At 39.6% G+C, this 16076-nt stretch overlaps 1 protein-coding gene across 2 annotated transcripts in view; it reads left to right on the top strand.

Moving 5' to 3' along the window:
* The window catches only part of LOC117432306 (low-density lipoprotein receptor-related protein 4-like), a 78561-nt gene that overhangs the window by 40692 nt on the left and 21793 nt on the right, over positions 1–16076 (top strand). For both annotated transcript variants that reach the window (XM_034054016.3, XM_059002240.1), the window contains exons 3-10: positions 5327–5443; positions 8693–8806; positions 10041–10157; positions 12970–13098; positions 14630–14749; positions 14849–14974; positions 15206–15331; positions 15894–16028. In XM_034054016.3, coding sequence (XP_033909907.1) covers positions 5327–5443; positions 8693–8806; positions 10041–10157; positions 12970–13098; positions 14630–14749; positions 14849–14974; positions 15206–15331; positions 15894–16028 — 984 coding nt within the window. The remainder of the gene's footprint in view (positions 1–5326; positions 5444–8692; positions 8807–10040; positions 10158–12969; positions 13099–14629; positions 14750–14848; positions 14975–15205; positions 15332–15893; positions 16029–16076) is intronic.

The following is a 16076-nucleotide window of genomic DNA, read 5'->3' as shown; positions in this document are numbered from 1 at the left end:
CAAAAATGATTCTGTTATGTTGGGTTCCTCCTTCGTAAATCATTATTGGAGTGCTTGACAGAGGCCTCCAGTAATCGTTTAAAAAAAAATAATAATCGCAGTGAACCTAGTCTCCTCATCCATGAAGCAATGTTTTAAAGCTAATAGTCACTTTGGGGTTTTGGTAATGTGATCATGTGAGAGTATTGGTTTCAAAGGCCATTGGTGTGACAGTTATTTACGGGCTCAGCCTGATCACAGCGATGGTAATTACAAGGGTTTAAATATGCTGAGCTGGCAAATTTAGAGGGGTTGGGATCCGGATCAGAGAATGGTACTTGGGGTCGAGGGTGACATTGATAGAACCGATTCAAAAGCTGAAATTTATGAGACCGCAGACCAGGTTCCACAGAGAGATTTGGTTAAGTAGAAGTATCCCATGTCTAAACATGAGTAATGGAATCTTTCCTTTATCTTTCCCAGGTTTGTTGTGAAACCTGTAAGCAAAGCTAAAAGGTGATTGGCTCCACATGCTGTTCACACTTCTGTTTAAGCCCCCAGGAGGAACAGTGATTGGTGGAGAGGGTCAAATGTATGGTAAATACTGTATGCTATCACTTAACTTGGTGAACGGATTTCGACTGCGAGTCACATGGATTGTTCGTAGACTTCAGTAAATTAAATAATCATTAATGGTTTGAAGGGTCTTTTGGCTCTCTTCATCCAGACTGTTTTCTTTTTGTAGTTCCTTTTTCTCTCTATTGAGTGGGAGAGTGTGTTTGACAGTAAGTTGACAAAAAGCAGCAGTGTGTGGCGCTGCCTGTCTGAGTCCTCCTTGAATGTGACTTTTCTTTATTTATAATGTAACTGCACAAAGGAGGACTCTGCACTAATAAGAGGCTTCAAAGAATTCCTACTCTTGAAAGGAGATAGAAAGAAACAACCCAATCAATTTAAACCAACCAAGGCTTTGGAAGCATTTGTTTTTAAAGATGATTTGGAGTAATGGAGAGTGGCCTACTCCTAGGCTAACAATAATGAGATAAAAGCAGATACTAGTGGACATTGCATCTACCTGATGATGGTGATACAACTGAGGAAACCCTATTTACTGTATGTGCATGTATCTACAAGATTTGTGCGTAGGTTATTGAGAGCATCAATCTGGGGCTCTATGATGGAACCTGAAAAATGAGCAGCAAATCATTTGCTGAAGCTCTGCGTCTGAAAGTTCCCTGACCAAACTGCATGTGCAACCTTGATATGAATTCAAAGGCTCTTTGTTTCGTGCATTGACAAAGTAGCCTCACATCATTGTGATTTATTCACTGCCAGGTCACTCTCTGGGACACGTAGAAATTACACCTATGAGGTGGTGTATCGGAAGAGCTAAAAGCAACAGTGTGTAAATTATGTATAAAGTCGTTAGGAATTTATTCTGAGATCATTGCACCATCAAGATGAAGCTAAGTTAGTACAGGTAGAACATGAAATATTGTTGTTCTCTTTGATTGATTTATAGAGACATACAATCACGAGCGGGCCAAAAATCCAAGAATTTGGATACCAATCCAAGTTTTTTTTTAAGGAATCCTGTAAAAGAGTTGACATTACACATGGTCCTGTTGGGTAAAATCTAAATCCAAAAGGATTTTTTTTTTACTTGGACAGGCTGGTTTTGGAATGCAACTTTACAAGAGTAGAATGAAAATCCGGATTTCTGTTAACCTAGAAGATCCTAAGCAACAGCAATGGCTCTCTTTGACCAACATGGTCATTTTGGCCACAATTTTAATTGTACAGAACATCAAAATACATGAAGATAGATGCTTGAAAATGTTGAATCATCCTGGAGATAACTTCTTGTTTTATCTGGTCATCTGTGTACAATGGGAAACAGGAACAGGACATAATTGTTTTATAAGATGTTACAGTACATTATCACACTAGACCTGCTCCACTAATGTAAAAGCTCACTGACAAATTGACCAGTCTTTGGAGACCTTTCATAGCAATGGAATATGGATGAGGTTCTTCTGCTCAGATGCACCATTTGGCCCAGTTTAGGTCAAATGGTATAGATCTTGTCAGTCTGTATTCACTGTAACAAACTTTGAGGCAATTTCTCTTCCAGAGTGTGAAATTTGAATGTCTTATGTCTTGGTGTGCAGGATTATTGATAGTCATTTCTAAAGGGATTTGTTTACCTCATGGGTCTGGCCTTGGAACTGGATGTTTTAGCAGTTTCTGCCAGCCAAACGTTATCTGTCTGAAGCTGTGACTGACCAAAATGTAAACAAGATTCATGTTTCTCCTATAGCTGGTGAAAAATACTTTGAGAAAAAAAGAGTGCCAGTTTTCCTATTCGCTCCCTCCTGAAGTAAATAGCAAAGTTTTGTTTAAATGAAACAATTGCCAGAATTTCCCTCCTTGGTAACAATTGATGATATTTTTGTAAACCTTAAAGTGCCCAGTGGTTTCTGTAATGAAGACGAAGAATGAAAATACTAGCTAAGATGCCCAACGATGCATACAACTAACAGATTATTGAGTCATTATCAAAACAACAACTCCTGGGTTAAATAAATAAAATAAACTGTACTCCTGAGCAGTCTGGTTTGTCTTCATGTTGTATCGGGTTGACCGGATAAACCTACTAAAAAGAATGTGTCCTTTCCATACCCCCAGAGTGGAATTAGATCTTGTATTTTTTTGTGTCTGATCAGGTTTTCCTCAAACCATTGTTTGCAACAGTGCTGGTGTGCTTTAGCCTCCTGCCTATGTGTTAGGGAGAGGAAAACCAAGTAAGCAAGTTTGTTGAACATTTGAAGGACAACACAGCGAGTGACTTGGGGTTTGTGATACAAGATGCCTGCGTATTAGCCTTTTAATTGGGAAGATTGACTTGGGGGGAAGTACAAGTAACACACTCTGTTAATAGGTCTCCTTAGAGCTGCGTGGAAATGTTCTGTAGTGTATGCACATGTTGCTTTTCCACTTCCCTGAGGTTTATGATAAGCTGTATGTTGCTGGTTATATTGGCCCCCTCAGATGTGGTCTATGCTTTGCCTTTCTGAAAACAAGACCTTGTTTATTAGGGTCTAGTACACCACTTGTAACTGCAAATACTATACTGCAATGAAAATTATGTTCTATACCCTAGGTTCACTTAAAGAAACAGAATTGGTAAAGTATAGGGTTACAGCATTTATTTCCCCAGAAATGTCATCTTTTTATTGAGTGTGTTACATTTCCAAAGTTTCCCCGTCCCATGTGCACAGGGACCTCTTAGTCCGCAAATCAGGATGGAAAATTAAGAATAAGTGGCTAGGGAAGGTAATTGTTGAGAAATTGAATGGGTAGGTTATCTGGGTAGGTTATCAAGCAGTGTTTTTCGTGGATATATATCACAAGAAAGAAAGAAAGAAAGAAAGAAAGAAAGAAAGAAAGAAAATGTTTTTTTTTTTTTTTTTTTTTGGTTTTGGGGATTTTATTTGATTCAACTCACATTAAACATTCCAGTTTGGCGTTAGTCACATTAAAATACTTTGAAGAAGAAGAAAAAGAAGAAGAAAGAGAAAACAAGAAGGAACAGATGCTTCAAAGGTCATCCTTTTAATGCTGTTTTCATGAACAGACTTCACTTGGCCATGGAAGAAACTAAATTAGCCCCATTTAATGATGATATTTAAAAAATACAACATCCGCAGTTTAAAAGAAAGAGACCTTTGCGTGTCATCTGGGTTTTAAATGCTTTATATCATGCATTCTGAGGGACTGTGCATTAAAAAGAAACCATGCATTCTGTAGAGTTTCTTCAAGGGATGAATATTGCTGAGCTTGATAAAAAAAGTCGCATATTGTTCAGGGTATCAGTAATATTTGTGTCAGATTTCTCAGTTTTCATGATGTCTGTCCTTCAAACTTTAAAAGGGTGTGTTACGTAATCAGAGGTAAGATAAGAAACATATTCACCAGGCTTGTGTTATGTGCTTGGGTGAACAGCAGCTGCTGGTGGTAGGTTTATTAGAATGTGTCTGAAGTCGCATGAGAGGAACTAGGTTAGAGGTGCGTTTCACACTGCCCTGGGAGCAGCAGCGTCCCTCTGTAACCATGAGGTAGCTAGTGCTGGGAAGAGCTAGCGCTGGGTTAGAATCCCAATTTGGTCTACGATTTGTTACCTGACCCAAGAAGTCCAGCTGTGTTCAAGCAAGACCCTCCACAGAGCGGGATACTATAGTGGCCCAAAGCCCTATTAAGTGACTTTACATTGGTGTTTTCATTTTTTTGTTCACTACCTGTATTTTGTATATTATAAAGATACACTGATAGGTTAATCATAAAATCTGTGTCAGACTAAATAAACTAGACAGACATAAAGACCAAACACAAACAGTAGACAAAACAGACACTGAAAAAGACAAATGTTTGTCTACTAGAAGCTTTTTTTAGTTTTACTAATTTATTAAGATAAGAACCAGACAATGTTAATAAATCAGCAGGAGAGCTAACTCTGGGCCCCTTAATTGCTTTATATTAAAACCTGGGAATAATACATATGTTAGAAACTCTAAAGAAATGGCCCCCAAGTCCTGACAATAAACAATGGTGCTTCCTAACTCCACATGCCATTGTTTGTTTGGAGAGATAGCAGGGTCCTACTAAACACATCCTCATTATCTTTTATGGGGCTATTCATGACTGTGTGCTGGAGGAAGTTGAGGCCTACACCCTTAGGGCCTTGTACTTTTCATTGCCATAGAAACGGTGAAGTGTTCCATTAAACCCGTGATTTTTTTCAAACCCTTTTTTTTATTTTTTTTTTCAAACCCTTTTTTTTGGGGGGGAATTCAATAAGGGATTCATCACCCCCTCCTGAGGGACTTCCTGTGTCAAGATCGAATGTTTTAGAAATTTTGGTGTTTTGATTATAAGGGAGACGGGGGAGTGGAGATAGTATAATGGCTGCTATGTATAGTATAATGGCAGAGAATTTATCCCTTACGTTTTTCACATTCATAACGTATGGTAATATAACTCTGCATAGTTGGAGACAATAAAGTAGAAATGCAATTTCAAAAGATAGCATTGTGTTACTCATACCGCAAAGGGTTATTTTAATTTATAATTTGGTGCACAGTATGAACCACAGAGTTTACCAGTTTCCGTGAGGTAGAAAGTGTTTATGCTGAATGTTGTGGTATTCCACAGTTATTAATGCTGAATAATGTGTCTGAAATGAAGCTGTTGGGTAATTTGAATAACTTCTCAAAGATATGATGGCCTGGGCTTCTCAATAAAAGGGAATAGATGCATTATTGTTAACCCATTGCTGTCTGGTTTGCAGTGCTTCCTACCTGCTCCCCACTGGATTTCCACTGCGACAATGGGAAGTGTATCCGCCGCTCCTGGGTATGCGATGGGGACAACGATTGTGAAGATGATTCGGATGAGCAAGATTGTCGTAAGTGATTATTTTTACTTTTCATCTTCAGTCTTTTCTTTCATAACACTACAGACACCCCTCGTAGGCTGCCTAATAATATGTAAAGCAAAGGCTGGATATTAAACAATATCTTCACACACTCAAACGGGAAGGTAAAGTTTATGAGAAGTCAAGTAAACAAGCCTGACGAGTGTCATATAGGTTTTACCTTACCAAACATGCCTCCATGTGGTCTGAGTAACATTGCATATGTACAAGAGGTCATGACCCCTGTTGTAACTGCACCTGACTTAGGGGAATGTTCTGGGGTTGACCTTTGCCCTCCTGTTTACTCTCCGAGGAAGGCTCAGGAGGTGTTTGTTACTGAAGTAGGACCCAGCTGGTGGAGGCATCCAAGAGGGTGCCTGTGAAGAAATAGCAGAACCCTGTATATTAATAGAGGTCCCCATAGTGACTGAGGCTTGAATGCTTCCAATGCTGCCAATCAGAGCTCTCTTCTTATCATACATCTCAATTAAAGCATCCAATAATCTGTTAGTTAATACATTTAAGTTGTGTGTTAATATTATCATTTTGTATAGCAATTTGTACACACTAAAGCAGCTAACAAAGTAAGCCCCAAACAACTGGGCAGCAGTGTGGAGTAGTGGTTAGGGCTCTGGACTCTTGACCGGAGGGTTGTGGGTTCAGTCCCTGGTAGGGGACACTGCTGCTGTACCCTTGAGCAAGGTGCTTTACCTAAAATTGCTCCAGTAAAAACCCAACTGTATAAATGGGTAATTGTATGTAAGAATAATGTAATATCTTGTAACAATTGTAAGTCGCCCTGGATAAGGGCGTCTGCTAAGAAATAAATAATAATAATAATAACCAGAACTCCTTTCACTGTGTGACCCCCTGGTTTAAATCTAGAGAGGTCACTATGTTAAAAACCATTCCCACTGTATCACCAGGCTAATAATAAGCTGATTTAACATAGTGTTAGAAACTGCCTAACACCTTCAGCCAACCCAAAACCAAATAAAATGACAATCAATAAAAATGACAAACCTATTAAAAAAAGAAGAAAAGATGGAACCCCCTGTTTGTTCTCCCATTAGGTGTCTCGTTTAGGGCTTTTTATTTACCAACCCTTTTCATAAAACCCCTTAATGGGACCTTGGATTTCCTGGCAGAAGTGCGTGCTGTAAAAAGATAGACGAGATGGCTGTCTGTGTATTAAGAGCTTGGCTATCACCCATCTGCAGCTGGCTGGCCCACCTCAATCCACAAGGCTTTCTGAGACACGTTTTGTGATTGGAAAATACATACGTTATATCTGTGTCAAGACTGGAAGAAATTCCTATTGGGAGTTGTTTTAGTTAGATTAAAACCAAGGAGCCTGACCGTGGAAACTTTGTGTTATTAGGGATGAGTGGATACATTAAATTTTTCTGCTTTACTTCTTTACACAGCTAGTATTATTGTGCTATTAGTTTCTCTTACAAGGAAATTCTGCACATCCATATAATTAAGTCACTTAGCGATGGTCTACTATATCCCCACCATTCCCTTTCCCCCTAAAAAGGTTCAGTGCATGATGGCCTATGCTTTCTTACTTCGACTGCATGTCCCAGGTGGGTCTGTTACTTGCTGGGTCTCAAATATCTTTAACACTGAGCTGCCACTTTCATTTGGTTCAGCAATAGAACGGGTTGTCTGGCCTTGTATGGAAAACTGCCATTCAGTGGAAATTCTCTACTTTTATTAATGTTTAATTTATTTGCACAGCCAGTATTTCTTCTTGTTCTCTGTATTTTTATTATTTACTTGTATCTTTATATTAAAAGGCACCCCCCTTGTGTGTGACCTAAATTATTAATCAAAACAGTCATGATGCATGATTGAGTTATGAGCCCTGAGTGTAGCCCCGTGGTCAAAACATTTGAGCTAAGAGCATGCACTCTGGAGGAAGATGAGGTAGTTTGACTTTTAAAATCGATGTTTTGAGTTAAAGAAAATTACTTTATGGGTTCCTTTGCAAATCCACTTCGGGTACCCTTGTACATGCCAATGAACGTCCCTGTAATTAGGACCATTTACAACAGTTTAGCCTTAACAACCAAGCAAATGAATGGCTGGCAGTAACCTTTGACCATTCTTTGCTCTGACTGGATGATGTCAACATGTTCGGCCGCGGGGGGTATAGGAACAGGAATGGCATATTTTATATGTCAGGTATTTGAGTCAAGAACATGATCTGGGATAATAATGCACAGCTTAGCCCTTGGCATTTGGAACCAACACAAGGGTTAGTCTTGTTCTAAAGGTTTATTTCAGGGTCACAGGCAGCAATTCTACCCATTATTGTTTGAACTCCAGCAACAGCCTACCCTGAACAAAGAGACTGCTCCTTTATCTGGGTAGAGGTAGTCATTATGGCATGCTGAATCTTGTATTCAAACTGGATTGCTTCTGGTGCCCTATACCAAGTGTGATCTTGCAATGGGTAACCGTGGTCATTTAGTGGTCATTTAGTGGTGGGAATTAAAGTATAACCTTAATAAGCAGCATTGCTAGCTTCATTTTTCTGAGATGCCAGTCACAACAGTTTTCTTTTTAGCACTTAATTTAACACATACTTCTATACTAGTAATAGACCTATAATATTGTAAAAAGCCAGCATCTGCTCTCTAATCACAGTGCAATACTTACTGTAGATATAGGCGTTTGGAGGCCCCACTGGCATAATAACAAGTATTATAAATGCTTAATGGCACTGCTGTTTAGTTTCCTTATTTGACAGTGTGGCTTCATTTACAGTGCCTAAGTGTCTAATTATGTACCAGTTCAATAGTCGTCTAATTATCTTAAAGGAAATAAAGCAGTGTAATTACACATTGATCTTCTGTGTAGGAGGGGAGTGTGGAAACCCCTGTGTGCTAATACCGAACATAAATAACATTATCGGTACACAGAAAACTACAGTGTGTTGTCATTTGCATGGATTGAATTCTGCAATTTGGAAGGATGATTGAATGGCCAGTATTTTTAAATGGCTAGTGTTGATTCTCTCTCTCTCCCCCTGTGTGTATCGCAGCTATATGGCCAGTGTTCACGGTCTCTCTCCCCCTGTGTGTATCGCAGCTATATGGCCAGTGTTCACTGTCTCTCTCCCCCTGTGTGTATCGCAGCTATATGGCCAGTGTTCACGGTCTCTCTCCCCCTGTGTGTATCGCAGCTATATGGCCAGTGTTCACTGTCTCTCTCCCCCTGTGTGTATCGCAGCTCCCCGAGAGTGTGAAGAGGATGAGTTCCACTGCCAGAACGGATACTGTATCCGCAGCCTGTGGCACTGCGACGGAGACAATGACTGCGGAGACAACAGCGACGAGCAGTGTGGTGAGTAGCTGTCTCCAGAGGGACATCTGGATGGCCATTGAACATCCCAGGGAACCATGCACTCCTGAAACCTCCAGAATCCCTGCATCAGGAATGGGCTGTTCATGATCCTGCACGTTGGTTCCTTTAAATTAACCCCACTGAAACAAATGCATACTGCCATTTATCAGTAGATGCGAAAGGCTTTTCAGATTGTTAACATTGTAGTATTATTTTTTTTTGCTTTAGATTTTGACAAGGACGACATTCAATTTGTTTTTGAATCAATCACCAAGTCAGTGGCTATGGGTGTTAGTTTAAAATGTCATCCTTTGTTCCAAGTAAGATGACAACTTATGATCAGTTCTGCTACGCCTGCTCTCGTTTATTGATTTGACATGTTCTAACTGATTCCATTCGTGGAAAATAACATCAGAACTCCCAGTGTCTCATTAAAATTGAGAGGCTAAAGTTGGCATCTCTGTCAGTCGGTTTGGAACTACGCTGCCCTGATGTCACTCTGTTATTTTCTATAACCCACTAATCCACTGTGTATTGCCTCTGCTTGTTTTTCCACGGAAACACACTTCAGCCAGCCAGAACTTCTCCTATATGCAGATAAGCAGGTGTGGATCAGCTTCTCTACAGTTGTTAAAATAGAGAAGATTGAAACGGAGTTGACGATCACGTCTCTTCAACTGACTTTTACTGTTTCTTTCCCTGCCCCAGGGTTTCTGAGTGCATTTCTGCCAATTGTACATGAGTTCAGCAGAATTTCGTCATTGTGCATTGCATGCAGGTGTGACCACAGTTCCACTCGATTGCCTTAAAATCTCTTAAACTGACTGTATAGGTTAAAACGTTGTTTTTTTTGTTTGTTTTGGTTTTTTAACATAATGATGTAATGAGCAGTGATATTTCCTGCTACAGGATATCCCTCTTGTAATAATATTTTAAATAAGCAAAATGAATAAGTACAGGAAGCTAAGAAGAGTTGACAGCATATCATAGCCGATGAACATTTAAGCATCCAACGCAGGCTAAAATAATTAAAAACTTTCAAAGAAGAAAGCCACATTTACAGTATAACTGCTTGAAATATCTTATGTAGAGAAGTGGTTTACAGTGTAATCCTTTAGCTTCTGAATGTTTTAAAATACCTGACCATCATTAGGTCTATATCAAAAGAAATATTAGCCCACTTGGTTGTATCTCAAGCCTTTTTAAAGATCTGCTCTATTCCTTATTTTGTTAGACATGAGGAAATGTTCAGACAAGGAGTTCCGGTGTACTGATGGAAGCTGTATTGCTGAACACTGGTACTGCGATGGAGACACAGACTGCAAAGACGGATCAGATGAGGAAAACTGCCGTAAGTAATTGTGGCGGAGTGTCCCGCCCCTATATTTATATGTGCACTGTTTATTATTATTTGTATTATTATTTGCGGCGCGGATAAAAGCGCCGCGTATTTGTTATTGTTTTTATATTTTAAAAATCTTGTGAGGATACGTGGCTGATCAGCTACTGATTTATTTAACTAGCTGTCAGTCACGCATCCTTACTAAACTCGTGCAGACTGTGGCCGAGGGGTAATAAGATAATTAACAGCTAGTTAACCCCTCGGCCAGAGTATAAGTACCTGCAGCTGTCCGTGCTGCACAGAGGAGAGTACGGGAGAGCGGAAAACGAGAGCGGAAAACGAGAGCGGAAAATAATTGCTATATTTAAAAGATACTTGTTTTTGTTTATTTGTTTGGCCATCGTGCCTTTTTGTTTGGTGTTTGTTTCGTTTTGTTTAAATCTTTTGTTTTGTTTTATTATTTGATAAAACGCTGAGCGCCATTGCGTTCAGCTTCACCTTCGCCATCCATTGCCTGTGTTTACTGGTATTTCCTGGTCCATGACGTCACCACACACGCCACTCAACGACAGTACTCGGTCACAGTAATGTTCTGGTGAATTTAAAAAATAAACACCGAAAGTCAAGGTACAGCACAAAGCATGGTTAAAAAATAAAGTTTCTCATTTGTTATGTGGCTATTGTAACATGTTGTTTCTCTGTTGGTTTTTCAAGACCTTTTTTTGTTTTATATTCTATCCTGCTTTTTTTCCCCCATTGGGGCTCAACAGTAAAAACATTTCAACAGGTAGACCAGGTTGTTTTTTGTTACAACGTCCAACACAGATGGCTAAATAAAAAAAATAACAAATGCATATAAAAAACCCTAGATGTATTCTTGCATGCATTATCCAAAAAAAGGAAGTCAAAACTGAAAACAACAGCATGCATTGACAGAGGACTGGTGGTCCCATGAAACACTTTGGACTGGTACAAGGAAGTCAAAAGAATTGTCAATGGCATTTTTGCCATTTTGTTTCAAGCCTAAATTTTTTCATGCCAAACAAAAAAAAAGTTTTGTATCCTTTTCCCAAGCAGCTACCATTGCACTGCATGCTCTAAACTAAGACTGCTAGGTTAAATTGTATTTGAATGATTCTTTATGTTAGTACATTTCTTTGGGATTGCATTGTATTATGTTTGGGTAAAAATACAAAAATCTCTTATTGCGTATTTTTAGTTGACAAAACACTTACAAGAGATCCAGGAACACTGCGTCGGTTACCTGTTTCTATACTATGTACTGTAGTAGTTGAATTCAAGAAATATAAACAGACAAATAGTCGTTGGGATTGACTTTTTGTTAGTCCCGGTATAGAAAACAAGAGTTAAGGCTGACTTCTAACACTGACAGTCTTAGTCTTCAAACAGCTAAGTCTCAGGAGGACTTCAAAGAGGAGCTGAAACAGCTCTGTGCTGTCAGCTGGCTAAGGGCAGGCCTTTCATCTCCACAGATCAGGTCCTGTCTGGAGATGATAAGTATTGGCAGGGAGCTTTGCAAATGAAAGCCCGGTGCTCATCACTTGGGGGAATTGCTACATTTCTCTCTTCGGACGTCTGTATTCTAAACATAACCACACCGCAGAAGGGTTTTTTTTTTTGTAGTTTTTTTCTACCAATGACTCTCTTCTGAATCAATTTCTTTTGGAATTCATAAGACAGCTGGAAATAGTCAAACCAGGGCAACTGTATTAACAGTTGTAAATGATTCAAATGATTCACAGTTAAAGGGTGTGATTTAATATTCATATGTAATGAAGTGAGAAATACCCAGTGCAGGTGGGATTACCAGAGATTAATCTGGACCAGTTTAGTAAACAGTAGGCCTAAGGCAAAAGCTAACATCCTATTCTGTTAAACTAGTCTGTAATCCTGGAGCTTGCCAAAGTAGGAGGTATTATTGTGATTATGTGAGATTTAAAAATGCAGAATGTAGATTTTTTTTTTTTGTCGTTGTTGCTTGGTGCATTATTGGCTTGTTTTGAGACACTGTTTCTAACTCTCAGCCCTTTCAAACAGTTTGCCACCTTTAACCAAACAATGAATGAAGGCAGAGGTGATTCTTTGGGTTTTTTTAAAGTGGAATTATAGACCTTGGTTATTGTAGTTACTTTAGTGGGGTTTGGATACTGTACCATACATGCACAATATTGAAATAGGCGGCTACCACAATCTGTATGCATATCCTATCTTTGCCCATCTTTAAAGGGTCTGTGTGCCTTCACTTCTGAACTTCTATAGCTACAATAACGTTTCCATTCAGTCACATTTTCTCTACAAACAGCAGTCAGAAGCACAAAGCACAATAGGTAGATATTTGATTTCAAAGCAGACCCTTTTAAAGAAGGGAAGAGAAAAGGTAAAAAAGAAAAGAAAAAACGCCTGAGCCCTTTGTTGTGTACAAGTGGTTTGTTTGGTGTTGCACAGAGCATTTGCTGTTAATACATGCGATTTCTTTTAAATAAATAGCAGCTGAAGGGATCTTAGAAACCACTCCAAAACTTCAAAGGAATGCACAGGTTTTTATAGCGGGGGCTATCTCTATCTTTCATAAATTTAGACCAAAGAAAATAATTAATAATGCTTTTACAATGCATTTATTTATAATGTAACTGGGTATCAGAGGCCAGATTTTATTTCAGAAAATAAGAAGACGGTAAGCATTGATTTGGAAATTCCACAGATGGCAAAACTGAAATAGTTCTGAAACTGGGATACAAACTGTAGTGTTTATTTTTTTCAGTTTGGAACTTGGTTCTGATAGCTTTTACTTCTCCCATAGCCTCTGATGTTCCCATGGTGACGTGCAGCGTGGAGGAGTTCCAATGCTCGTACGGCCGCTGCATCCTTGATATCTACCACTGTGACGGCGATGATGACTGTGGTGACTGGTCTGATGAGTCTGATTGCTGTAAGCCTCTCACATGCACACATTCGCACAAAGCAAGCTTGGGGTCTACTAGGATTGCTACTGCTTTTAACACCGCATGAATGTTTTATGGACCACCAGTTCAGGAAGTTGGCGGGGATGTCACTTTTCTTCATAGAAAGCAGTATTTGACCTGAGTGGAGACCCAGAGCCCTGGACAGGATCCATGTGTTCCACTGTAAGCTGGTGTTCCAAAGCCACTGCCGGCGCCATACAACCCAACACACCCAGGTCAAATTCCATCTCTGAACAGGCTGAACACGCAGCTGTTTAAATTGATGGAAGGCTGCTGGCATGCAGCAAGCCCACTGCCTGGCACCTCGCATTGTTAAGATGTTGTCTGTGTACTCAACCACACTCTGAATCGTAACACTTCAAAAACATTTTTTAAATTTTTTTAAAAAAAGGGCTTACGTCATATGTACATATTGCCTGGTGATCTTCAGAAGTAATAACGCAATGAACTAAACCTGTGTGTTTATGGGATGGATAACTTTTAAATATGCAGTAGTATCCAAGCAGAGGAATGGGAACAATGGTAATGAGTGTAAAACATTGGTATGAACCCATACCCTACTATTACAGGAGGCTTGACTTTCTTTATCCTTTGCAAATATTGTACATTTTTATATGCACATTTTATAAGGCAAGAGCAGGTGTTTTAACGTTAACGTATTTAAACATGTCTGGGTGGTTATTTTAACCCTTGGTTTCTGGCATAGCTTTTTGCTGTTCGCTGCCTTTACCTGCTGATATAATAAAGCTCTTTGCTGTGAAAAGGAACGGAGAAGATGAAAGCGTCTAAGTAACAGTTTGCATATCACTAATACAAAATAAATCAGTGCACTGTAAAACTGGCTGTCCTTAAACACGGCAGCAACAAATCAAGTCTAATTATGTTGGACTAAAAAAAAACCTTCTGCCACAATGCATTTTAATTAGCTTTGGTTGCTCGCAGTACAGTCTTGCATTTTTGAGAGGTTTGAACCAGCTTCAAAGAAAAACTAAACCTGAACAATGTGGTCAATTCACATTCTTATCCTGAAGACATTTCATCTTCAAAAAAGAGGAAACATTCCTTGGCTTAAGGCACTGCGTTGAAGAGACCATCAACGGTGCTTTGTTTAAAAAAAAAAAGAAAAATTATAATAATAATCTTTTCTTGGCTTGAACATATTGTTAAAACCTTTTCTCCTACTATTTTAAATGAATTACAGATGTGGCCTATTAAAGTAATTAAGTTAGACAATCAACATGTTCCTATTTTGACAATTTTCCATGATGTTCAGTTACAGTGGTTCATATGCACAACAAATCAAAACAGAAGCACTAGGGTTTTATAATAATAACACTGCTGTATGTAGTTAGAAGGTGGTAATCATGAAGTACTTGAATTATGCTGTTTTAATTTCACAAATAGGGGCTTGTGATGGTGTGAGTTTAAAGTTGTGTTTCACATGGAGCAATAAGTTTATCCGAGTACCTTAGCTGACACTTATTTGTTGTCCCACAGCCTCTCACCAGCCCTGCAGATCTGGGGAGTTCATGTGCAGCAGCGGCCTGTGCATCAACGCTGGCTGGAGGTGTGATGGAGACTCTGACTGTGATGACCAGTCCGATGAGAAAAACTGCAGTAAGCTTGCATTAATCTGTTCAGTTTTTAATATACTGAAATATGTAAAATGGCAAAGAGCTAGGATAAAACTAATACCCTGTTTCCACTGTTTTCCAGCCACCTCCACTTGTACCACCGACCAGTTCCGCTGCAAGTCTGGGCGCTGTGTGCGGTTGTCATGGAGATGCGACGGGGAAGACGACTGCTCAGATAACAGCGACGAAGTAGGCTGTGAGAAAACAGGTAACCTCACTGCTAACGTTTTGAATGGATTTTAAAATCTGAATTTAAACTGCATGCAATTGTTTCAGAAATGCGTTCAACCTGAAGAACTGTTCATTAGATAAACTCCTGTAACCAGCCAGACATCTCTGGACCTACTATCATAATAAGCTACACACATTGTTCTCCAGTAATGGGCATGGTTTTTTTTCTGCTCTGCTGCATGTAACACCATGCTCCTTCCTCCCCCAGATTCCCCTCAGTGTGCTCCAGACCAATTCCTGTGTGGGAATGGCCGCTGCATCGGTCAGAGGAAGGTGTGTAATGAGGTCAGCGACTGTGGCGACGGCAGCGATGAGAGCCCCCACCAGAACTGTCGTGAGTTGCTAGAGACAGAGGGAACTTGGTTCCGCATGTTTTATGGGACCTGGTTCAAATTCCCAGGTTTTGGAGGAATCGGCTTCGAGTAGGAACACATTTTGTTATTTTTCTCAAATGGCAGCACCGACTGAAAACATGGACAGAGTATGCAATGCCAAGCATATTGGTGAATTGGTAGAAGGGACAAGCTCTCGATGTACAAAGTAGAATAGACTCGCCCAGGAGTTGTATATCCCTTTCTGTCATGAATTTTTAATTCCATTTTTAGACATTTTTTAAGAGTTTGTGTGAACTCTGTGGAGTTTGAGAAGTTGCCCTGCCGTAACATTGAAAAAAAACACATATATGAATTATAAAATAGATGCATAGAAAGGAAACTTAACATGGTACAATTGTGCACACAGTCACTGAAGGGGATATGGGCCAACAAAATAATACAAATTCAACAATATCATCCATTTTGTCACTGAATCATTATGCTCACAATCCCATGTTTTTGGAAGGAAGAATTAAAGTGACTTGCTCCCACATTCCAGTAACGACAGCTGCCTTTCCTCAGGTCCCAGGTTGAGTGAGGAGAGTTGCAATGTGAACAATGGTGGCTGTGCTCAGAAATGCCAGATGGCTCGAGGACTGGTGCAGTGCACGTGTCACACTGGGTTCAGGCTGAAGGATGATGGGAGGTCATGTCAAGGTAAGCGAGGAATTTAAAAACAAATATTCAAAATACATTCCAAGTGAA

Source organism: Acipenser ruthenus, chromosome 27 (assembly GCF_902713425.1).
Source record: "Acipenser ruthenus chromosome 27, fAciRut3.2 maternal haplotype, whole genome shotgun sequence".
NCBI classification, from domain to species: domain Eukaryota; kingdom Metazoa; phylum Chordata; class Actinopteri; order Acipenseriformes; family Acipenseridae; genus Acipenser; species Acipenser ruthenus.
This window is presented reverse-complemented; position numbering and strand designations above follow the sequence as displayed.